This window comes from Cricetulus griseus, chromosome 2 (assembly GCF_003668045.3).
Source record: "Cricetulus griseus strain 17A/GY chromosome 2, alternate assembly CriGri-PICRH-1.0, whole genome shotgun sequence".
Classification (NCBI taxonomy): Eukaryota; Metazoa; Chordata; class Mammalia; order Rodentia; family Cricetidae; genus Cricetulus; species Cricetulus griseus.
The window spans coordinates 271,519,504-271,545,145 of NC_048595.1; the positions used below are offsets into that span (position 1 = coordinate 271,519,504).

At 42.3% G+C, this 25,642-nt stretch overlaps 1 protein-coding gene across 1 annotated transcript in view; it reads left to right on the top strand.

Annotated features, from left to right (window-relative positions):
* Positions 1-531: 531 nt before the first annotated feature.
* Positions 532-25,642, top strand: part of Ect2l (epithelial cell transforming 2 like) — a 71,081-nt gene continuing 45,970 nt past the window's right edge. The window contains exons 1-3 of the mRNA XM_027401952.2: positions 532-644; positions 9,845-9,977; positions 11,886-11,998. Of these exons, the coding sequence (XP_027257753.1) occupies positions 9,876-9,977; positions 11,886-11,998 (215 nt within the window). The 5' untranslated portion in view covers positions 532-644; positions 9,845-9,875. The remainder of the gene's footprint in view (positions 645-9,844; positions 9,978-11,885; positions 11,999-25,642) is intronic.

A 25,642-nucleotide genomic window follows, 5' to 3' on the forward strand; every position in this document is an offset into this window, starting at 1 on the left:
GATACTTACAAAAGAAGAGGTGGCGAGAGGGAGGCGTCACAATAAACAAAGGCATTTTGATCAAAGCAATTAGAAGCATGTTGATGTCTTTCTAACCCCTGCATAGCTAATACTGGCGAAACAAACAAACAAACAAAAAACTCTAAAACGTCCTGAGGAGTTGCTAAAGATGAATATGAGAAAGGCTAAAGAAACGCCCCCTTTCCCAGCACAGGACTTACATAAACATCGCTGGCTTATGTAAAGCTAAGCAAACTTCGCTTCAGCGTCTAAGCCTTTCTCGGCAGACTGCAGCTTTGTGTCTGTCACCTCCTCCCAGCAATTTTTCCAGACCCTGGAGATCCGACAGCAACTGCCTTCCACCGCCAGCAAAAGAAACCCACCCAGAACTTGAGTCCAGAAAACCGAGGGAAGGAGGTGTAAGAGTTCTTCTGCTGCGAAGACCGAGGTTGGCCACTGGAGCGCAGCACTGAGCAGCGACATGGGACTTGTAGGGGGTGTGGCCGGCCTGTGTGGTCATCCCTATGGAGATGGGGCTGTCCCTGTCCCACCTTCCTCCCCAGGCTGTGAGCTCTCCTTTTCACCGTACAGTGCCAAGAGGAAACTGCTGCAACCCAGCTGAGCCCCTTGGCCACTTCCCGGAGGTAAAGCCCCTGCCTTCTTGGCGATGGAAAAACCTTGAGCAGTGTCCAATGGAGGGTCTTGGAGGCCCCCCTAGCAGGGTCCGGTTTAAGTTGGGCTGTGGCAACTAAAGACTTCCCTCCTCCAGAACACTCCTGGGGTAGAAAGAAGTGCTCCAGGACTTTAGAAAACACTGGTTTTTCACGGGACTCCAGATATGACTCAGGCTAGCTCTCCCCCTCTGGCTTTCTCATCTTGTTCTACTTGCTACACTGGAGTCCAAAGACATGGGAAGGGGCTGTAGGGATAATAAAGAAGAGGCTAAGACTCTATAGTGACTAGTTTGTGGTTCTAAAAACTTCATATGCTATGATTTCATGAATATTGTGAATAATTATGACATATTGCTATGTGTTTATCTTTTGAGAAGTACTGGTGGTATGCTTATTAATAAACATTGTTCTAAATATCAGGACAGTTTCCTGGCACCATCTGTGTTAGAGTTTACACAATCCAAGCAGTGGTTTGCACATCCCGCCTGTGGCAGTCTGTCCTCAGAAACTGTTGCTCAGGAGCCTCAAAATTGTGTTCTAAAAACACTAATTTCAGGGGGAGGGTGGAAAAATAGGAGTGGAGGAAGTAAAAAAAAAATAGGGCAACAGTAATGCATTATTTTTCTTGAATGAATTTAAATAGTGCTGTTATTTCTTGCTTTGATTTTGTAGCTTCAAATCAGTAAGAATATCCAGCATTTAAAATACCAGCACAGGTACCATTCAATTTCTGTGTGTGTGTGTGTGTGTGTGTGTGTGTGTGTGTGTGTGTGTGTGTGTGAGAGAGAGAGAGAGAGAGAGAGAGAGAGAGAGAGAGAGAGAGAGAGAGGAGGAGGAGGAGGAGGAGTATCTAAAGTAGTTCAGGCTGTCCTCCAACTCACTGTGTAGCCAAGGATGACTTTTAATTTCTGACCCAACTTGCCTTTACCTCCCAGGACATGTGTAACCTCCCATGTGGGGTTACACATGTGTGACACCACACCAGTTTTTATGGTGCTAAGGATGGAATCCAGGCTTTCATACATACTGAGCAAACATTCAACCTACTGAACTACATCCCCAAGGATTATTGTGCTTTCTATAAGCAGAGGTGCTTCAATGCACAGATTTCTTCAAGACATCCCATTGTTCCATTACCTATTTTCTTGCACATTCAACATAAATGTACACACTGACTTGTGCTCATATTAAATTGTGCTCTAAATGTAGGTAAATGAATTTGACAGGGCTTGTCTTTCTCTTCTGTTTTTTTGCTGGTTACCCTCACATTTTTGGATGTTGCTGTCCTTGACTGTAGTCTGAAGACAACCTTATTTTAGAGGATGCTTTTGAAGGAATTGCATTTCAGACACTAAAGTACCTCCCAGTTTGCATGTGTAAGCTGTAAAGCGCCAAATGCAATCACCTCTCTACCAAGGAATATCATTTAAAAATATATTATATGGGTAGGACATGGTGGCATACCCCTTTAATCTCAGCACTTGGGAGGCAGAGGAAGGTGGATCTCTTTGAGTTTGAGGCCAGCCTGGTCTACAAAGTGAGTTCCAGAACAGTGCGCATACTGTGTGTGTGTGTGTGTGTGTGTGTGTGTGTGTGTGTGTGTGTGTGTGTGCGCGCGCGCACACCTAGAAGAGACCTGGAGATATCCCATGTGGGTGCTGGGAACTGAACTCCCCAAGAGTTGCAAACAGAACAACTGAGCCTTCTTTCCCCTAACAAACACATTCTGTTTTTAATAGTCTAAGATGTACCCTCTGTAGGAGTGGAGCAGGACTGACCCACTCTGAATCTCTCCAGTTGCAAAACAGATCATTCAGGGAAACAGTGAACTGATGACACAGCTTTCTGGTTTATTCTGACAGTGAGGCAGCGCCCTCCAAGGACTGGCTGTTGCCCAGCCATTTCATCTCTTAATCCAGGTTTGATTGTTCCAAGAAAATAAAAGGAAACAAGACAAACACAACAGTTTTTCCTCTCTCTTCACACACTTGATGAATACAACCTTCATTCTGATCACCAGAATGGGAGATCTCTCTACCAGTCCTCCAGTGGCTTCCAACCTGACACTGTCCAACAGCAGTTAGCTCATGGCCTATGCTAATCAGCTTTCTGTCCCTGTAACACATATCCAAGACAACTTCTAAAGACAGGTTTATTTGGGTGCCCAGTTTCAAAAGTTTCCATCCCTGATGTTAGCCCCACTGCTTTGGGCCATGGTGGGAGTGTATGGCAGAATGGAAAAGAGAATGGAGAAAACAAGGGAACTGAGGCCCCACAATCCTCCTCAATGGCTCATCATCAATGACCTAAAGACTTCTCATGAGTCTGTACCTCTGAAAAGCCCCACCTCTTTAAGCACCACCGGTGGTAGCAGTACTCTGGGTGCCATATCTTTAACATGTGGGCCTTTTGGAGTGACCGTCAAGTTCCAAACTACAGCAGATGCCAATCACAGCTCCCAGGTTCAGGCCACAGGCATTAGAGACAGGGTAGAGACAGCTCAGCACCACTTGCATGAGCTTGGAAGGGACTTTCTCCTCAGTCCAGCCTTGGATGACTAATCTCCAGTTGACACTTGTACTGAGAGACCCTGAGTTGGAGGCCGGGCCAAGCTGCACCTGAACTCAACTCACCGACATCGTGAGATATAATCATTGTTTGTTCCAGTAAGCCACCAGTGCTTGTTACAGTAAGCCACTGACTGGGGAATACTATGCTAAAATCGATAAACACCATGACAATTGCATCATATAACACACACTCTGGTGAGCACTGTGTCATAGTTAATGGGGGGAAATGCTATATAATATTTCTTCTAACAGATTCACTGTAAACACCAGCATGTCAAAGTTTCTAAAGCATTGTGCAATGAAAGAAACACTAATTCTGGTCAATTATTATTTCCCAGTCATATTTAATCACAGATTCTGTTTCTGAGGTAACACCTACTAACATCTTGTAGAACTACTCTTTGGATGATTATAAAATGCTGAAACAAGACAAATCATTTGGGAGGCAGCAGTAGGAAAACTGCTATTAGTCTGAGGCTAGCCTGAGCTGCAGAGTGAGATGTCTTCAAATAGGGCAAGAAATCACACATTCATGGAGGGCTGACTGCCATTCTGCCATCTTTCCCTGGCTCAGTAGTTAGTCAGGAAAACTGACCTTTTCTTTTACTTTCTGAGACTGGGTCTCAAGTATCCCAGGTTGGCCTTGAACTCACCATGAAGTGGAGAATGACCTTGAACTTCTCAACATCCTCTTCTACTGCCTCAAGTACAGGGATTGCAGGCATGAACTATAGCACTCCATTCTATTGTACAGAGGTTCAAATCCAGCAATTTCATGGGTAGCAGGCTAGCCCTCTACAACTGAGATGTACTCCCAGCCTCAAACTGACATTTCAGATAATGAAAATAATATTGTGTAAACTTGCACAACACACACACACACACACACACACACACACACACACACACAATGATCATGTATGTAAATGCACCAGCAGAGACAGCAACTATTCTGTTGTGTCTGGCTGATTATGTAAACCAGTAATCCCACAGAGGATAGCAGCAATTCTGAGAAACTTGCTAAGTACAATTTTCTTATGTTGGCTCCTGGAATGATTTTGCATAACAACAGTCAAATATAATACCTTAGTGTCATAGGCTTTATTTTGATTTACTGATCCAGAAGGATAGTTAATTTCCCACATTGCCCTGAGGTTGTTAGTCTGCACAACACATTATGTCTGTGGTGACAGTACTGCCTTGGTTGCAATGTATTCAAATGTGGTGTTCACTGCGTCACACTACCCTCCTGTAACATTTCCAAAATTGTTGTCAAGACTGTTCATGTCTTTGAAATATGATCACTTTTTTTGAAAGATTTATTTATTTTGTATACAGTGTTTTTTCTGCATGTATGTCTACATGCTAAAAGAGGGCATCAGATCCCATTACAGATGGTTGTGAGCCACCATGCAATTGCTGGGAATTGAACTCAGGACCTCTGGAAGAGCAGCCAGTGCTCTTAACCTCTGAGTCATCTCTCCAGCCCCCGAAATATGATCACTTTTAACTGTGCCTCTCCTATTGGATTGTATGGCAAGGAGGCAGGGCATATGTAAATGCTTGTCTTCTGGTGTCTTCTGACCCTAGTTTTTGCTTCAGTTACTTGCTCACTTAGAATTTACAGTACCCGTCAGTGGTTAGGGACATCTAAATTGTTCTCATGTCAGCTAGAAAATCACTGACATGGGGCAGTCCCCATGAGCTTTACTGTAGCTAGGAATAGACATGATGAGGCAATTAGAGCTGCTGTTTTTGCATTTATTTAGGGTGTGTGTGTGTGTGTGTGTGTGTGTGTGTGTGTGTGTGTGTAGAGAGAGAGAGAGAGAGAGAGAGAGAGAGAGAGAGAGAGAGAGAGAGAGAGAGAGAGAGAGAGAGAGAGAGAGAACACATGTGTGTCCTAGCAATGGGTTCTTGAGACAAAACTCAGGTTGCCAGGTGTCATCTGAGATGAGACATCTCAGCTCTCAAGTGATTTTTCAATTTTTTTCTGAGATCAAGTTTTTTTTTTTTTTTTGATGTTTTGTTTTTTAGACAAAGTTTTGCTGTGTTACTTTTGGCTGGCTTCTCCTCCTGCCTCAGCCTCCTAAGTGCTAGGAATGATGCGCCATCACCTCTGGATTCTTCTATTGTTACCAAAGTCTTACTAGTGCAGTGAAGTCACAGGTCAGCTTGAATTAATCACTTTATTCTGCTAGGTCCTGTGATCACACAGGAGGCATGCTTCTCTGTTTATGTAGGACTTTAGTATAGTCTTCTTCTTCTTCTTCTTCTTCTTCTTCTTCTTCTTCTTCTTCTTCTTCTTCTTCTTCTTCTTCTTCTTCTCTTCTCCTCCTCCTCCTCCTCCTCCTCTTCCTCCTCCTTCTCCTCCTCTTCCTCCTCCTTCTTCTCCTCTCCTCCTCCTGTTCCTTCTACTCCTTCTCCTCCTCCTTCTCTTTCTTTCTTTCTTTCTTTCTTTTTTTTTACAGGGTTTCTCTGGAACTCTGTAGACCAAACTGGCCCCGAACTCGATTCACCTGCTTCTGCCTCCCAAATGCTGAGATTAAAGGTGTATGCCACCTCTGTCTAGCTAGAATATTTTCCAATATAGTGTTACAGTTTTCGTCATAATATTTGTATTCACTTTTTTCATGGTGCTTAATAGTTTTGGATGTTGTTGTAACTATATCACTTACTCCTATTTCCAGATCAGTCTCAGCCCCTACAGTCACCTCTAGTATTGCTCTCTTTCTTCCCTTCTCCTAAGGAAACCATCTTGATTCTTAACACCATTGTGGTCAAACTGGATCATTTCTGCTCCTGGCTTCTTCAGTCACTAGGGTATGTGTGTGATTCATCTGTCATTGTATGTAACAGATCCTCATCCCACGATACACAATATTGTTACAGGGATATATGATGCATTTATCCATCCAGCTGTTGATAGACGCTTGGATGATTCCCTCTCAAAGCAATTCAGTGCCTCGGGAAAAATTCTTTTCAATGTTTTAATTCATACGTGTACTTTTTCTGTTAGGGTAATTATGTGTATATGTTCAACTTCAGAAAGTAAAGCCAAACAGCTGTCTATAGTACATTTCCACCAGCTGTGTCTGAGTTCCCAATGCCCAACTGCAGCTGGCTCTCTAAGTTGGTGCTGGGTAATAAGCCACACCAAATGTCAGTGGCATGAAACAATAATCATTCATTTTCTATGATGTTGTATGTGTTCTGGTTTCCTTGGTGTAGTTCTTCCACTCGTAACCCTCTTTGGTCTCTGTGGGTACTGGCACACACACGGCATACACTCACATAGAGATACACACATGCACGTAAATAAAAAGAGAGTGTGAAAAGGAAATTCTTTCACTTGTTAAATGGGAGGTTCTACCCAATATCACCCTAATTCTTTCAAAGACCTTACCAAAGAGTCCCCTGGCCACACCGTTTGTTTGATCTTTGTCCAAAGGCTGTTTGTTACATGAGACTCTGTGACCTGCTGGAACCCATACCAGAGAGTCTACCCCAAACTAAGAAGATCTTTCATGTCTCACTGGACTTTATTATATGTAAATAAAGAAGTTAGTCATCCGTTTCTATATTCTGCTTAGAAGCCATCTAGTCAGGTGTGTATGTTCACTGCTACACTTTGTGTTAGTCACAGTAACACAGGCAACAGTGTCACTCAGCTCACTGACACAGGTCATCTTCTAATCCTGTCTTAGTAATTCACCCACTCTTTGGCTCCTCATCACCCTGGACCCAGTGTCAAAGGTGTTTTAAGTTACATATGACTTAAATATACTTCCAGGTATGTCAGGTTTTATTAATTCTGAATAACAAGTCACCAAAAAAAAAAAAAACACAAAAAACTAAAAAAAAAAAAAAAAAAAAACAGTGGTTCAAAACAATAGTAATACATTATCCTGATTCAGGTGATCAGCTGGGTGCCCTGGGCTGTTGTCCTACTCCATGGCTGGAACTTATCCTTTCCCAGCAATGTAAATGCCACCTTTGTTAGAAATCATGTACCCATACACACAAGGCTCAGTTTCTGGACTTGTATTGTTTTGGCTATTCTTGGGCCAAGATCTCACCTGCTTATTACCCTAACTTTAGAATAAACAGATCCTGACCAAGTGCTACAGCTCTGACTCTTTCTTCTCTGCCAAGCTGCCTTTTTCTGTTCTAGATACATTTTCTAGTCAGCTGTTCAGCACTGTTTGGATTTTGGTTAAGATTACCCTGAGTAATAGGATAATTTGGGAGAGTTGACATCTGTAACATACTTGTTCTTATGTATATCTCTTAACATATACAACTATATATGTTACAGCTTTTCGTATTCTATGTGGAATGCTTGTCCCTCACATTTTAATTGGATTTTAAATGTTATTTGTAAATGATGCATTGTTGTTTAAAAATGTTTGTGAGTGAGAGGCTGGAGAGATGGCTCAGTGGTTAAGTATATGCTTCTCTGGAGGACCCCGGTTCAGTTCCCAGCACTCACATGTCAGCTCACAACTGTCTGTACCTCAGCTCCAGGGGATCTGACACCCTCACACAGATGTACATGCAGGCAAAGCACCAATGCACATAAAATAAAAATGGATCATTGAAAATTTTTTAAATATAGGCCAGGTGGTGGTGGTGCACGACTTTAATTCTAGCACTTGGGAGGAAGAGACAGGTGGATTTCTGTGAGTTTGAGGTCTGCCTAGTCTACAGAGTGAGTTCCAAGGTAGCCAGGACTGTGACACAGAGAAAACTTGTCTAAAAAAAAAAAAAAAAAAACAAATAAAAAATTTTAAATATTTGTGAGCATATGCAAATAAAATTAATTTTGCTTGTTGACCTTGTAAGAACAGCCTTTAAACCTGTCAAGTTATCTGCTGATCCTTTAGTGTATATACGTCGAAAATGACAATTTCATTTTTTCCTGTTACTGGTTTATCACACTGCAAAGAACATTCAGAAAAATGTCAAATAAAGATGCTAATTGTAATCAAAGGTAAGGGTCCACTTCAATCTTGAGTTTAATGCTTGACATACCTCCCTTGCTCTCCCTCTCAAGACAGGGTTTCTCTGTGTAGCTTTGCAGCCTGTCCTGGAACTCGCTCAGTAGACCAGTCTGGCCTCGAACTCACAGAGACTCACCTGCCTCTGCCTCCTAAGTGCTGGGGCTAAAAGTGTGTGCCACTACTGCCTGGCTTTGACATACATTTTTAAAATACATTCTTGTTTGGATTAGGAAATCCCTCTATTGCTACTTTAGTAAGATTTGTGTGTGTGCCATGAATAAATGTCAAAAGCTTATAAGATATACTTTTTGTGTTTACTGAGATTAGTATATAACTTTCCTTCTTTGTTTAGTTTATGATGATAAAGGCATTGATTTTATGATGTCAGATTATATTTGACACATTGTAGTGCATGTCATAGTGTCATCTGGCATAATGTCAAATTTACATTTTAAGAATAAATCTGGTGTGGTAGAATATTATTTTTAGGTGTGTGACTTTTGTTTATGCTGCATTTATTTAACTCTGTAAAGCTGTGTTAATGTGCCTGTCTAAAACACCTGATGGTCTAATAAAGAACTGAACAGCCAATAGTGAGGCAGGAGCAAGGATAGGTGGGGCTGGCAGGCAGAGAGAATAAATGGAAGGAGAAACAAACCGAGAAGGAGCAACAAGAGAACAAAGAGAAAAGGATTTCAGGAGCCAGCCACCCAGCCACCCAGTCACCCAACCACCCAGTCACCCAGCCACCCAGCCACCCAGCCTCCCAGCCACCCAGCCCCAGCCCCCAGCCCCCCAGCCCCCCAGCCCCCCAACCTCCCAGCCACCCAGCCACCCAGCCACCCAGCCACCCAGCCCCCCAGGCCCAGCCTCCAGCCCAGCCCCCCAGCCCCCCAGCCCCCCAGCCTCCAGTCTCCCAGCCTCCCAGCCTCCCAGCCTCCCAGCCTCCCGGCCACCCTGCCAGATGTGGAGTAAGAAAGAAAAGGTATACAGGAATGAAGACATATAAAAGCCTGGAAGCCAAAGATAGATGGGATAATTTAGTTTAAGAAAAGCTGGCAAGAAACAAGCCAAGCTAACCAGGCACTCATAACTAAAGATAAGCCTCCTTGTATTTATTTGGGTGCTGGGTGGGGGCCTCCTCAAAAACAAACAAACAAACAAAAAAAACAAAAAAAAAACCAACAACAACAACAAAACTAAAAACATCACAAAACAATCTGGAGCTGGGGATGTAGCTCAGCCAGTAGAACACTTGTCTGGCATGTCTGTACCAACTCTGATTCAGCAAAGGCACGTCCCAAAACACTTTTATCTTTCCACTTTTCCAGCAAAGAAAAACTCTTGTTTACATCCAGATCTGGATACATGTATATAAATAAAAAATAAATGTAACACTCTGGTGTTTGTGGACACTTGGTGGCTATTTTCAGTCTACTTTACATATGTTTATGCGTAGACATCTGAATTGCAAATTTGTGAATGGTTTACCTATATATTAATGGATATAGTAATTCTCTAATTCCTACAGAGAAAACAGTTACTGCTGTGGTTGTTTCTAAGCTTTCTTCACCATATGTCTGTTAAATTGAACCAATAGTTCTTTGAAGTGGAAGAAGTACTTTGCTGAGATGTCATTTGGGAATTTTCCTCAGAAAAGCCTGGAAGTGGAAAGCTTCCACACGAGGTTCAGCACCTGGACTCCTGTTAACAACCAGCCCTTAAACAGGCAGGTGAGTTCTGCATTCTATGGTAGAGATGACTTCAATTGGTAAAGTCAATTTTACTGGGTACGTCGAGTCTTAGGTTGTCATGTTTTTAAAGAAAAATCATTTAGCTTTTGAGTCTTTTAAAACAAAACAAAACAAAACAACAACAACAACAAAACCTGACTATGTCTCAAAGTGAGTGTCTCCTCACCCAAGACTCTGTCTGTTTCCTAGGGATCACCATGTCTTCCCCCACCCCCTCACTCTGCACCTCCAGGACATCATGGGCTTCTGTGGAGGGGAAGGGAAGTAAGGAAAGGGCTTTGGAGAGGTGGCAAGGGCACTTCCATGTATGGTTCTATGGTTCTTTTTTTTTTTTGTGGTTCTTTAATATACCCTTCAATCGAAGAATAGAGGAGAGCAAGATAAGAGATACCTTAATAGAGGGAGCCATTTATAGGTTTAAAGAGAAATCTGGCACTAGGGAAATGTCCAGAAATCTACTAGGATGACCCCAACTAACAGTCTAAGCCATAGTTGAGAGGCTACCTTAAATGCTCTTCCCCAATAATGAGATTTATGGCTACCTTATATGCCAGCCTAGAGCCTTCATCCAGTAGCTGATAGAAACAGAGGCTGAGACCCACAGCTAAGCACTGAGCCAAATTCCTGGAATCCAGTTGTAGAGAGGGAGGAGTGATGAGCAAAGGGGTCAAGACCTGGCTAGGGAAACCCATAGAAACAGCTGACCTGAACAAGGGGGAGCTCATGAACCCCGGACTGACATCTTGGAAAGCAGCATAGGATGGAATCAGGCCCCCTGAACATGTGTGTCAGTTAAGAGGCCTGGGCAGTCTATAGGGCCCCTTGTAAATGGAACAGCATTTATACCTAGTGTATGAATGGATATTCGGAGCCTATTCCCCATATAGGGATAATCTCATAGCCTAGACACACAGGGGAGGGCCTAGGGCCTGACCCAAATGTGACAGACTTTGATGATCCGTTAGAGAAGGCCTCACCCTTTCTATGGAGCAGAAGAGGAATGGAATGGAGGTCGGTGGGGAGCATGGAAGAATGGGAGGGAGAGGGAACTGGGATTGATATATAAAATAAGAATGTTTCTAGTTTAAATTTAAAAAGAAAAAATATACTCTTCCATAGTGTGCTCAATTTATGATTCCATGTAACCTGAGGGTCCTTGTTCTTTTGAAAAATAATTCAAGACTAATTCTTTGAACAGTAGGGCAGTCTCACCAGGTTTCATGGAGACAGAGCTCATGTGGACTCAGCTGCTTCCATAGCAGGAGGAGAGTAGGTGTAGCTGGTGGATAAAGCCTGATCTACAATAAAGACAATGGATTTGTATATGTCTTTGTGTATGCAAAACTGGGCTACAACCCAGCTTCCAGAGATGTTGGTTCATGATGTATATCCTCACTGGAGACACAGTTTAACAACGGCATTGTGCAATAATTACTCACTTTTAGTTTTATGGGCATTATAAAGCCACAAGGCTAGGAGTAAAGAAAACCAAATTTGTATTAAATGGTCCTGCTTCCACAATTCAGTGAGTAGGGCTTGTAGACAAGATGAAATACTGGATTCTTGCCCTGGGCTACACTAACCTAGGTAAATACACAAATAGTGAACCATCATTGCCCTTTGTTCTCCATGGGCTCTTCTTGGCCCCTTTGTAATTACAAATCCCCTGGTTTTTCCTTCTGGCCCATCCAACAAGCCCTGACTTGCCTGGTTACCTGGATAAAAACACCTTAAGCCCAAAGCAGAGACCCTACAGCCCATGTGAAAGTACTTATAAACTGCTACAAACGATGTAAACATTAGCCATGAGGTTGTTAGTTGATCAACTGCTTAGCAACCGAGAACTTATGGAAGTGGACCGTGAAATCTCATTTTCCTCTCTTCTAGCTCTTCCAAGAAAGAGTCACTCTCATTAGTCACTGGTTTGACCTCTGGACCAATAAGCAACGGCAGGAATTCTTGTTCACAATTCTTTCACAATGCTCTAAATCGCAACTAAGGTAAAAGCAGTATAGTGATGTAATTATTGGTTCTTAAGAAAACCCAAATAGCCGGGTGTTGGTGGCACATGCCTTTAATCCCAGCACTTGGGAGGCAGAGGCAGGCAGATCTCTGTGAGTTTGAGGCCAGCCTGGTCTCCAGAGCGAGGGCCAGGATAAGGCTCCAAAGCTACACAGAGAAACCGTGTCTCGAAAAACAAAAAAATAAAAAACAAAAAACCAAAATATGGTGACATGTTTATATAACCTTTAAGGAGTTTTTCCTCTTTTCTCTATAAAAAATGAGGCAATTGTTATTTTATGGTTTATGAATGGATTCTTCTAGTGCCTGCTTCCTCCTCCAGAATGAAACAGAGCCCTGGGGCTTAACACCTTCATCCCAATGGAAGGCTGTTCCATTTTTGCAAACACTTGTCATTGGCTTGATCTATTCTCCTGGTCTATTAAAGTCTTCCAGGAACTACCAGATAGACAATATATGCCAGTTGGGTACCTGGTATATAGGAAGACATTTTCATAAATGATTATTAAACAATGGATGGGTGGAACTCTGTCAAACCAGGAGAGGAGAGTCTAGGAAGTGGCTTATTTCTTACTGTTTGCTTAGTGAAACTGAGAATATCACCAGTTGGGGTTAGTTGCTTTCACTCTGAGCTGAAGGAGAGGCTAACCTTCAATTTCTTATACAACTATCAAAAACCATCAAGAGGTGGGTGCGCTCAAACTGGCTTGTACTCCAAAAACTGCCTTGCTCTTATTCTACCTTTCCCTGCCCAGCACATTGAGATCAGTTTGTTTGTTTGTTTCCTCTCACTCCTGCATCCGTGGGCACAGACTAGATTGTTCCCTGGGGCTTTCTGGGGGCATCATGGGAAGGAGACAGCTCCCTGCTGTGTTGAATAAATTGCAAAGACTCTTCTATTTAAATAATGCTTCTTTACTTATATGTGTGTGTGTCTAGAGAAGGGGTGTCAATGGAAACTTGAAGAGGATGTCTGGTCCTTTGAAGATGGAGTTATAAGCACTTGGAAGCTGCTGTGCAACGTAGGTGCTGGGAACTGAACTCAGGTCTTCTGGAAATGCTGTATGTGTGTGTTCTTAACATTCGAGTTTTCTCCCCAGCCATGGTAGAGGCTCTGCAGGCAGTGTCTGAAGGTCAGGAAGGTTTTTTCACTCTCGCCGTTTGCTGTGATCCCTTTTACCCTACCTTGCAGCTTTCCAGAAAATAAATAAATAAGCAAATAAATAAATAAATAACAGATCAAACCTCATATCCATCATGGCTTTGTACAGTGCATTCTAGTCTCAGGGACCATAAACCAAGCAATTTCTGTTGTCACCGCTGGAGGTCATTAGAGATCTTGTGGTATATTTGAGGCCTCTTCACATAGGCCTAACATGTGGTCATTGAAAATTGCACCCTTTGCTACCTGAAGTCTTCTTTCTGTGGGATAAGAATGTGTGACTGACCTGTTCTGTAGAATTGCTTTGCTTTGTTTGACAGCAGCTGTGTTCCTGCCGAGAGAGCAATGAGTGAGTCATAGTTCGTGCAGCTGTTAACATGCTCTGGGCTGCTGAGCTCACAGGAAGCTGTGCATGAGTTTCTAGATTTGACCTTCTGAGGTCATCTTTCATTTGTGGAGATGGTTTTGTTATTGAACATAATATCTCTATTCACACACACACACACACACACACACACACACACACACACACACACACACACACCTACCTGTCTTGGACTTCATTGTTGGGCGACTTTACCTACCTCTCAACTTTTTCTAAGGGTCACTGTGGGTTGCTAGACTCAATCAAACCTATGTTCCATTTTAGTGAGCTCTGGAAACTCAACTCATTTTTGAACAATTGAGCATGTGCAAGGCAGGTTCAGACCTCAGTATGGGGACTAAAACTATGAAGTATGTTTAGGAGAGAACTGAATGGCCCTAACAGTAACTGTACCATCAAACTTGAGTTGTTTATTCAGTGCTTCTTTTGAGTCCTCCTTATTCTTGTGGTCTTTCTCCTCCCATAACTGTAAACTTGATAAATAAGAGAAACATACAACACTTGACTGCTTGAACTCTTGTGTAAACTCTGTTGTATTTATACTTTTCTCTGGCAGAGGCCAATGCTTATTTTTCAGTCTAGTTTTTAAAACTCTTTTTCAGACAATATATTCTGATCACACTGTTCCCTTCTTCTAATTCCTCCCAAATCTTCCCGCCTCTTCACTCACCCAATCCTGCTCCCTCTCTTTCTCTCAGGGCCATTGTTTTAAATGTTTATTTTGTTCTTTCCAAATATGGTTTAATTCAGATAGCCACATTTATAAACATGGTATTTCAGTAGGAATATGTTATCACAAGTGTCTTTGAAACTTTGTTCCTAACCCCTACAAGATATATTTAAATATCTAAGACTTAATATTCTACAGTGTTAACTTTTGGGATGATCTTTTTTTTTTTTTTTTTTTTTTTTTTTTTTTGAAAGGGTTTCTCTGTATTTTTTTTGGAGGCTGTCCTGGCACTCACTCTGTAGACCAAGCTGGCCTCGAACTCACAGAAAACCGCCTGCCTCTGCCTCCCAAGTGCTGGGATTAAAGGCGTGTGCCACCAACACCCGGCTTGATGATCTTAAGTGGAATTTTATAATAACTAAGATATTTTTCACTAGTTTAGCTTCTTTAGTCATCCTTCTAGCCAGTTCTTCTCCTGAGTCCCCGCTCCAGGAAGTGTTTTCATCCCTCCTTCATACGTTTCCCCCAGGACATAACACTCCCATGTCAGCAGGTCTCATGGTTCACACCGGTGTCTGCCTTCTTCCAGTTGACTCAACAGACATCTCAGGGCAACTGGGCTGTTTGTATCTGTCACACTTGGAGGAGCCTCTAAGGACTGTGAATTGCTCTCCCTGCTGCACTGGTGGGACCGGTTTTAAATTGCTTCTGCCCAGCTGCCAGCAATGATTTCCTACAAAGGCCTTTCATTCCAGACCAGGAGAAGTTTAAACTTGTTGTCTTCCTGGGTGGGTGGAGCAACATTCATACAACTACATTTTCAAGAGTGGGGGGGAGGGAGGAACAGAAGAAAGAAGGAAGGTCATGAGCAACGCAAGAGAGATCAGCTCTGGTCATTGTCTCCACCAGAGCAGAACGGACATGGGGGTGGGCAGGAAAACATGCATCCCTGTATACCTAAGAAAGAGCACAGTGCCCACTCCAGGACACTCATCCATTCCTTCCCTGAGGCCCCTGCAAGGGGTCCAGTGAGGGAAGTCTCCCTTGTGTGTGCAGTTTTTCAGAGACAACACACTTCAGTCTTCATTTGGAGCCTAGTAGAGCTGTGTCACTCTGTTCAGAAACTCATTCTAAAGGGCAATATTTCCATATGGCAATGGGGAAGTTAAGAAGCGAATATCAGCTAGTGACAATCTAACCCTACAGCAGGATGAACCGGACTTTTTAGGACCTTGACAACGGATAGAGGGATCACAGCTGTGGGATTTGCCCCAGAGAAGGGTGCAGCTTGATCTGAAACACAACAGAGGCAAAGTAAAAGTTCTAGGGGAGGGGTAGAGTAGAGTGAGAGGATGGAAAATTACCGTGAGGAAACTCTGGGGTCAGGGGATTTTGTCTAAACCAACCTAGCAAGCTCCTGCTGGAGACAGGCCAGGGCATCAGCCATCCTCTGAAGGGCAGTGAGGGATCATATTTCCAGGGTGATCAGGTATCATGGTTGGGGTACGTGCCGAAGTGACTTAGCAATGGTCTTTGCTAAGGCTAGATTTTAGTCTAGATGGATGGAGGAGAAGGTGGTGCTGGAGACTGAGAGGGTAGAAAGGCCTTGTCAGAAAGGGGTGGGCAGTGCTCAGAGACAAGCTGTGCCTCTCTGCTTCAAACTATTGTATCTGCACATGTGGAGAGTCCGGAAGTGGGCCATTTTGTCTCTTTCTTCCCCTTCTTCAGGGTTTGTCTCAGGCAGTCATACAAAATATTCTTCATTGTTGTGATGTTTTGTAGGGATAGATAAAGAAAATACTGTTTATTTTTATTTTATTTTACATGTATGGGTGTTTTTACCTGCCTGTATGTTTGTGCACCATGGTACTTAGTGCTTTCAGAGGCCAGAGGAGGTTGAATCTCCTGGGACTGGAGTTACAGACAGTTGTGAGCAACCGTGTAGGTGCTGGGAATGGAACCCAGTCCTTTGGAAAAGCAGCCAGAGCTCTTAACCACTCTCCAGTCCCCTCCCCAGCAAAAAAATCCTTAAGTTTAAAAGGAAAGGAGAAACCAAGAGCCCAAAGCTGTCAAGCTGGGGGAGGGAGGGAGGAGGAGGAGTAGATAACTTAAGCAAGTCCTTGCACTGAAGTTCTCAGTTCTCTGTTCTCCTGTATCATGTACAACCACACAGATGTTATCACATACAGTACCTTGTTTGTCTAAACCACTTTATCCTAAGAACTAGTCCCAGGAGTATCTCTGGTGTACTGGGGAATGGGTTGAGATGACTAACCAAAGGGGCAGGAAGAAAAGTTCTTTGCTATTCTCGATTCTCGCTGAGGGTTTACACACTTCATTACTTGCACACCCAAGCTATTCCATGTCTCTCTTTCCCTTATTCGCCTCCCCTCAGGTATTAGATGCCTGGGAATTAGCTGATGACCCCAAATCCAAGGGCCCAAGGGTCCAAGGCACTGGGGATTGGACGGAATTCATCATCATGGGATTTACATCCTCAAGTGTGTTTGGTTGAGGAGAGGCCAGTATAAAGGAATTCTGCCCGAGAGATGTTAGCAATGTCTGCAGACAACAATGTCTCCTCCGGGCATTTTCTTCAACCTTAATCTTTAGCTGGGCCTTAAGGACAGGTGTGTGCCCTCTCCCACACTGTGGTCTCTGTTGTGTTAAGATTAGTACTCAGAGTAGTTAGTCCTTGGGGAAACATCTCAGGGGACAAGACTGAGGACCAGAGCCAGAGTGAGAGGATGGCAAAACCAAAACGTAGAACTCTAGGCCCCATGATGATATCATAGGGTCCTTGAATTTGAAACTGCCCTGATTAGGAGATCTAAAACAGTCTTTCTGGTCACCTCAACTCTCCAGAATGTGGCTGAGGAAAAGCACTTAGCAATCACACAGATATGAGAAAGCCCATTAGATCCACACACTTAGTCTAAGCAGTTAATCAGAGGTATATGCTCTCCTACAACCAAGTGTATACTCTATGCTGTGTGACTTCTGCCCAGCTGCTGCTTCCTTACCAGTGGGAAGTCAAATTCACAAACACTGAACAAGTGTGTCCCATCAGACTGGGCTGGAGTTTGTAAACACAGATCTTGAGTCTTGATAGAGACTTTGGCTCAAGAAGCCTGGAATGGGATTGAGGAAACTGTTGTCACCAAGTTCCCCAGGTGATTTGGTGTACAGCCAAGGACAACACATGGTAGGCTCTCTAGGCCCCAAGGCTCCATGTGCTCTTGATACCCTTTCTTCCAGGAGGCAGGAACACTATGCCAGCTGCTTGGCTCTGTAAGTGTGTTTTGCATCCTACACTGGTGAGGCTACTTAGTGGTTTTAGAAGATGCTTAATTATGTAGTTGGCCCTAAACTTGATGGGAATAATTAAGGAGATCCCATTCCTACATAACTGGAAATTCCAGGGATAGATCTGGTTCAGCTGAAGTCAAGTTTCAGTTATAAAACCAATGCCTTGTTTTTCTCTTTTCCTGCTCTGCCTTCAGTAATCTTGGCTTCTTATGCATCATCAGTGTGTCTACAAGGAAAGAAACTGTGTTATTTGGGGTTTCATTTTAATTGGACTAGCTTATAGATTCAGGCCCGCACCCTCCCATACAACCCCTGTACCCCTCCAAAGGCTATATATCTCAGACTAGTACCGGGATGACCTGACCTGAATCTCTTGCCTTCACCTCCTGAGTGCTGAATCCCAGAACCTTCACAATAGTTCACATCTATGTGTAACTCTAGTCCCAGGGGATTTGATAACCTCTTCTGCCTTCTGCAGGCACTGAAAGTTCATGGTACACAAACATACATGCAGGTAACACACCAATTCACATAAAAATAAAGCATAAAAGTTAAATTAAGCAGGACTCCTAAATTTCTCTAAATGTATAGGTGCCTCCCCTCAATGTTCCCACGATTTGCCTCTTGCTGGTTGTATCCTTCTGACTCCTGTAGTTTCTGAAAATTAGTAGTTTGGGCCTACCTCATTGGATTCAGATTTGATTTTTTTGATAAGGACATGGGATGTGTTTCTCAGGTTTCCCCTTCAGAAGGGTGGTGTTCAGATGTCTTTCTTTCGTCACGTAGGTCCATTATGTCATTAAAAGTTGCAAAATATTTACTGGTTAAGGTTCAGTATTTTTTTGGCTTACTAGTTGAAATTCTTCAAAAAGTGCGGCCTCTTGCCTTTGCTGAGTCCCTTTCTCTTAAAGTGCTGTTTGTCTTGAAAAGACAAACAACAATAATCTGGTTTTCTAGCTTCTTCCATACCCAGCAATTGAGTTCTTTGTAGCATTATGAACTCACGTATTTGTATTATGAACTGAAATATTTTGAAGTGACTTAATTTCAGGTTGTTTTGTTTGGTTGGTTGTTTTGTTTTGTTTGAGATGAGGTCTCAGTATGTAGCCCAGGCTGGCCTGGAACTCACTATGTAGCTCGAGCTAGCCTAATCTCATGAGTGATCTCACCATTTGTTCTGACGCCTAGGATGATAGGCATATACACCTGGCAATTTTCATAATTTTTTTTCATAAGAAATTTGTTCTGTTCTTGGCCCATAGAGCCTCTTCAAGATAACTCTTTGGTCCTTTTGATGTTTGTTAGTAACTAATCTATAATAGTCTTTTATCTGTAGTGCTCCAGGGTCATGGTGTCCTTAATCTACCTCAGGTTTGGGATCAGTAGTTCCCCTGAGGGCTCCGGGAGCTCCATGGTGGGAGGTGGGATTGGAGTTAGGTGTTGTTGCTGCAGAACACTAATAGCTGTCTTGGTTGCCGGTAGTTTCTGGGAATGTCTAGTGAAACAAGAAAATAGCTTAAACAAATTATAGTCCATGAGTTCAGATCCACTCTCAGCTCAACTCTAAGTCCATAAAACTCTTAACCTTTTAAAATTGCATCTGTCTGTCTGTCTCTTTCTCACCCAATTATTATTATTATTATTATTATTATTATTTTTTTTTTTAACAGTTTCTCTGCATAACAGCCCTGGTTGTCCTGGAATCCTCTTTGCAGACTGGGCTGACTTCAAACTCACAGACTTGCTTCTGCCTCCAGAGTGGTGGGATTAAAAGCATGGGCCAATATGCTTGGCCTCTTTTCTTCTCTCAAATGGGAAATTCGGGTCCCTGTGACATCAATATAACTAATTCTCTTTCTTTATTCCACAATGAAATAATGTATGCATCACATTCCCAGAATAAACCAAGCCACTGCCACCACACATTATATAGTTCCTGAAACTTGCTCAACCTTTTTTTAAACAATTCTTTTTGGCCTTAAAATATATCTATCACATTTAGTCATTTCTTTGTTAAGAAATGTAAATAACTCTGACCTGTAATTGTAACACTAAATCAACATTCAATTGGGTTCAATTCTTACTTTTGAATTTTAGAGATTATATTCAACCACTCCAAATTTTGTTTGATAATTAGGAAAAAGATATGTTATCAGAGGAGCCAAGCTAGAAAACAAAATTTAGGTTGGAAAATTTAACTCCTACCCCTGTATTGTAATCTCTGGACCATGCCTCTACGTCTCTCCACAGCAAAGTGTTTTGGGAAGGACTCACATAGTACAGGTTGAACATTCTTTTTTTTTTAATTATTTATTAATTATGTATAGTATTCTGCCTGCATTTATGTCTGCAGGCCAGAAGAGGGTACCAGATCTCATTATAGATGGTTGTGAGCTGCCATGTGGTTGTTGGGAATTAAACTCAGGTTCTCCATAAGAACAGCCAGTGCTCTTAACCTCTGAGCCATCTCTCTAGCCCAGGTTGAACATTCTTAGTCTGAAATCCAAATCTACATTTCTCTAAATTCTAGAAGCTTTTTTGTTATGATTTATTTTTAGTTTTTAATTTGTGTGTGTGTGTTTGTGTGTGTGTGTGTGTGTGTGTGTGTGTGAGCGAGAGAGAGAAGAGAGAGAGAGAGAGAGAGAGAGAGAGAGAGAGAGAGAGAGAGAGGAGAGACTGATTTTCTCTTTCCCAGAACCTATCAGCTGAAAACAGCAGGCAGCCAGGTGGTGGTTGTGCACGCCTTTAATTATAGCATTCCTTGGGAGGCAAAGTCTTTGTGAGTTCAAGGCCAGCCTGGTCTACAAAATGAGTTCCAGGATAACGAGAGCTGTTACATAGACAAACCCTATTTCAAAGAAAAAAAAGAAAAGAAAAGAAAAGAAAACAGAAAAAGTAGTTTCTTGGTTAGAAGAGGAACTTTTTGTCCACTTCTCTTTTTCAGAGTTGGTATTTGTCAGGTTTGAATCTATTCAAAGCCCAAAGTATTTTGAGTGCTGATATGACACCACACATGAAAAATTTCATACCACATCATGCACAAAATGGTTTATAATATAGTATAGAATTACCTTCAGACTATGCACACACGTGAAATATAAACAAATGTTATGCTTAGATTTCGGTTACATCCCTAAGATAATTCCATTATTTGTATTCAGACATTCTAAAATCTGAAAGGAAAAAAAAATTCCAAGATTCAAAACACTTCTGGTCCTAAGTACTTCAGTTACGGACATTCCACCTATGAGTATGTTGAGTTTTATGGACTATAGAATCTCCAGTAATAAAGTGTGGGGCTATAGGCAATGTGTAAGTGAATGGGTGTGGATTTCACACACCAACAATAGGCATTCTCCCCTAAATCAAAACCAGAATATAAAAACATAAATACACAGGCAACAAAAGACAAAACAAAAGATTAAATCCCTAAAGCCTTGACCATCATTCCTCTACATCTTCTCTTCTACATCAGGCACATGAGGTCTCAGCTGCAGCTCACTACACCCTAAACTAGTATGTGAGTATCCTTGCAACTCCACAGGCTGAGCCCAGAGGATGTTTGCCTCATTCTCCCTTGATCTCTCTGCAGTATTCAGTAATATCAAGTTCTTGCTCCCAGAGACACTCTTGCCTGTGGATCCTGTGGAATGACTCTCTTCTGGCTTCCTGACTACAGCTGCTTAATTCTTTCTGCCTGTGGCCTTTGCATAAAATGCATAAAATGCTAAAGAACTTTAAGATTTAACAGGCACTCCATCATTAAGTGTGGACATTAGCCTTGCTTCTCCTTTCATTCTTCATCTTCCCTAAGCCCCTTAAGGCACACCTATGGATTTCATTTAACATTTTTGTTATTTTCTTGTCCAGACATCTCCTGTGCTATCCTAACTTTATACCCAACTACTTATTTGATACTTATTTATTTGGTTGGTTGGTCTTGGCTTTTCAAGACAGGGTTTCTTTGTGTAGCCTTAGCTGTCCTGGAATTCTCTCTGTAGACAAGGCTGGCCTCACAGAGATCTGCCTGCCTCTGCCTCCCAAGTGCTGGGATCAAAGGCCTGCACCACCACATCCCGCTCTAATAATTATTTTTTAGAATCTTAACTATATCTCTCCCCAAATCAACCTGTTTAAAATGTTATTTTTGTAGGTAAAACGTGACCATTTTCTTTCTCTTTTGATAGTTGATACTGTCAGTCATTCAGTCTCATCTAATCATCACTGGCCCACTTACCCTCAAGCTCTAGAAAGCTTATTCAATTTTTTCCATCTTCACTCCATGCATCCATCCACCTCCATGTTACACCTTTTAAAATTAAGTTTTGACAGCTCTTACATATATACAATGTACTGAGCATATTCATACCCTATTTTTCTATCTCATTACCCTCCTACTCCTGTAGACTCCTTCTCTTTCCAACTACCCCCCTCCTACCTTCATGTGGTGTGTGTGTGTGTGTGTGTGTGTACGTGTGTGTACACTTGAGCACACCTGTAGGTCTTGTGCAGGTAGCCAGAGATGCTGTGTTTGTTAAATCAGCCTCATCAAATCCAGAAGACAGAATTTCAAGATTCTCCCACCCCCATATTCCAGCTTTTGGACTGTCTCTGTCATCTTTTCTGTGATCCTCCCCACACCTTTGAGAGCCGGATATAGATATCTGCTTTAAGGCTTGAGTACTCAACAGTCCTTGATTTGGAGCTTATGCTAACAAGGTTCATGATTCCCACCCCAGTTCTGATTCCCACCCCTCCCATAGACCTTTCAATCCTGCATCCCAGCTGACTGCCTCTGGGGATCAACAAGAGGTAGAAGTAAAGCTAAGGACTAAACTCTCTCAAGACTATCTCTGTGAGTTCCTCACTGTCTTAAGAGAGAGAGAGAGAGAGAGAGAGAGAGAGAGAGAGAGAGAGAGTTTTATTTCAGTAAGTTGAAGATTTACTTTTGCATTTTTTTTTTTTGGAAGAGACTGTGCTTTAAAATATTGTTGTTATATTCCTCAGTACTCCTACACATTTGAAATTAGCACATGGATTCCCCTTTCGGTTAAGAGTTTTGATTTCTAGGAAGAGTTATTAGGTTTTATAAATATGCCATAACTTATCTCAGACATTCAGCTTGTTTCCCTGGCATTTGTTATAGAAACAACACATATAGGAATATCTTTTAGCTGGGTCCATGGCCATGTCTTCAATCATTAAGGACAAACTCCTAGAGTTTGTGTGTGTGTGTGTGTGTGTGTGTGTGTGTGTGTGTGTGTGTGTGTGTACACTCGAGCACACCTGTAGGTCTTGTGCAGGTAGCCAGAGATGTTGTGTTTGTTAAATCAACCTCATCAAATCCAGAAGACAGCATTTCAAGATTCCCCCACCCCAATATTCCAGATGAATTGTTGGATTCAAAAGCACATTGGGGTGGATGTTGGTACCTTTCATCCTGCTGACATGTCTTCTTAGTCTATGCAGCTGGCCAAAAGCGGTGAATAACTGCCCAGAAGGCCCTTGCCTTGCCATAAGTGTTTTCAAGAAGCTAGAATGAGACATGCTGCCTAGGCAACTAGAAAACAAAAACCTCAGCCAAATCCTTGAACCCTCTCCAGGCCACCCCTCCAGACTATCCTCCCAGCCATTTTCATCATAATTTTGGCAGCTTCTTCCTCCTCCTTATCAGAAATATAACAAAAAATGAGATTCGAGTCCCCTAGTACTGAGCTCTGTTGTTTTGAAAGTACACACTGTACATTCAGTAATACATTGTGAAGCACTGTCATGAATTATTTAGATTAAACTATCCTTGTCACAAGAAAATGAGCAAAGCACATTTTGTTCATTTTCTCTTTATGTGTTGTTATTTCTCTCCGTTGATTTCTTACTTGGCAACATTAAGTGCAAAGTGATGAGCTGGGTGTCATTACTGCAAAACCTTCCTTCTGTTGCTCAGGCATGGATTTTTTTTTTTAAACATAATTGGGCCATTTTCTGTTCTTCTTGCTTAAGACTCATTATTCTCCAACATGAGTCTGGTAGCAGAGCAGACCAGGCACAAACATAAAACATGTATAACTGAAGTTTAATTTACAAGTTATTCACATTCTGTTTTTCTCCTTGGTGTCTCTGGGATGCAACAGGAGACTCTACAGAGTGGGATGGGGATCGAAGCAAAAATTCCAAAGATATCCAAAGAGCCATCTTTGAAAAGTTGACTGAGACTGGGTATGGTGGTTCATGATTGTAATCTCAGCACTTGGGATTGAGGAAGGAGACAGTCAGTTTGAGGCCAGTCAGGCTTACCAAGTAAGTTAAAGGCCAGTGTGAGCTACATGCAGAGAGACTCTGTCTCAAAGAACCAAGGGCCAGGATATAGTTCATTGGTGGAGTAGTTATCTAGCATGGGATATGTATGTTCCCAAAACCTCAAGAATAAGTGGCAAAAAAATTTCAGCTTTACATACTATTTTGCTAATTTTCTTAAAATTCCAAAATGGGAGTAAATTTTATTTCAAAGGGGCTGGAGAGATGACTCAGGAGTTGAGTGCTTGCTACTTTTCCAGAGGACCAGAATGCTTTTCCCTAGCATTGACTTAGAGTGGCTCATGACTTCATGTAACTCCAGCTCCGAGGAATCTAACACCCTTTTTGGTCTCCAAGGTGCTCTCATGCACACACACACACACACACACACACACACACACACACACACACACAGTCTTTCTTTAAAAAGAGGAGGAAGAAAAAGGAGAGAAAGAAAGAATGGAAGGAGAGAAGAAAGAAAGAGAAATAAGAAAGAAAGAAAGAAAGAAAGAAAGAAAGAAAGAAAGAAAGAAAGAAGGAAATAAAGAAAGAAGAAAGCTAATTGGTTCTAAATTCTACCAGACAATTTGTAGTTGAAACTATAATCCTTTGAGTTTAACTGTTCTCGGTGTGTCACGGTCTAATTCAGTTTGAATGTTAATTTCAAAGGAAGTGACAGTTATTAATATTATTATTTTTTTTCGAGACAGGGTTTCTCTGTGGCTTTGGAGGCTGTCCTTGAACTAGCTCTTGTAGACCAGGCTGGTCTCGAACTCACAAAGATCCACCTGCCACTGCCTCCCAAGTGCTGGGATTAAAGGCGTGAACACCTGGCTCGGAAGTGACAGTTATTACATGTACTTTATCATCATTACTGAGAACAGCCCCCAAATGACTGGTTTGTGGATATTGTATGGTGCCAGCCTTGCACATCTACAACCCTGTCATCTTGAAGACTGTGCTGCCTATGAGTTCACTTTAAGGCATTGTCTTTGAATGTGACTAGGATGTATGGATACAGATAACAAAACAGCAGTAACTTAAAAAGGCCAGGAAACAGGTCCATATAAAACATACCATGAGGTAAGTGTTCTCTCTCTCTCTCTCTCTCTCTCTCTCTCTCTCTCTCTCTCTCTCTCTCTCTCTCTCTCTCTTGTTTTGAGACAGGGTTTCTCTGTGTAGCCCTGGCTGTCCTGGAACTCACTCTGTAGACCAGACTGGCCTTGAACTCACAGATCCACCTGCCTCTGCCTCACAAGTGCTGGATTTGAAAGCATGTGTCACCACTGCCTGTTGACAGGGTTTCTCTGTGTAGCTTTGGAGCCTATCCTGGCACTCATCTGGAGTCCAGGCTGGCCTCGAACTCACAGAGATCCGCCTGCCCGTGCCTCCCGAGTGCTGGGATTAAAGGCATGTGCCACCAATTCCCGGCTTTGTGGTCTCTTCCAATACTTTTAAGGCAAAACTACTTTCTTTGCCCTTTCCATCTGGATTCCTCTACTTGATAAAAGTTTAACAGTGTGTTGCTCAGTAATAAACACCTGTATCAAGCTTCCCTTATTATCCTGTATCACTGGAGAGTAGGTTGTAAGTGTGATTCTCATAACCCTCAGCATGTCAATGCCGATTTTCCTTTTATTTTTTGTAGTATGTGAGCAGGTGTGTGTGTGTGTGTAGGTGCATATATGTGTGTGGGTGCAGGTACACAAATGTGCACATACATGTGCTATCCAGAAAACAATTTTGAGTTTCATTCCTTACACACGGCATTTGGAGACAGGGTTTTTCCTTATTCCAGACTT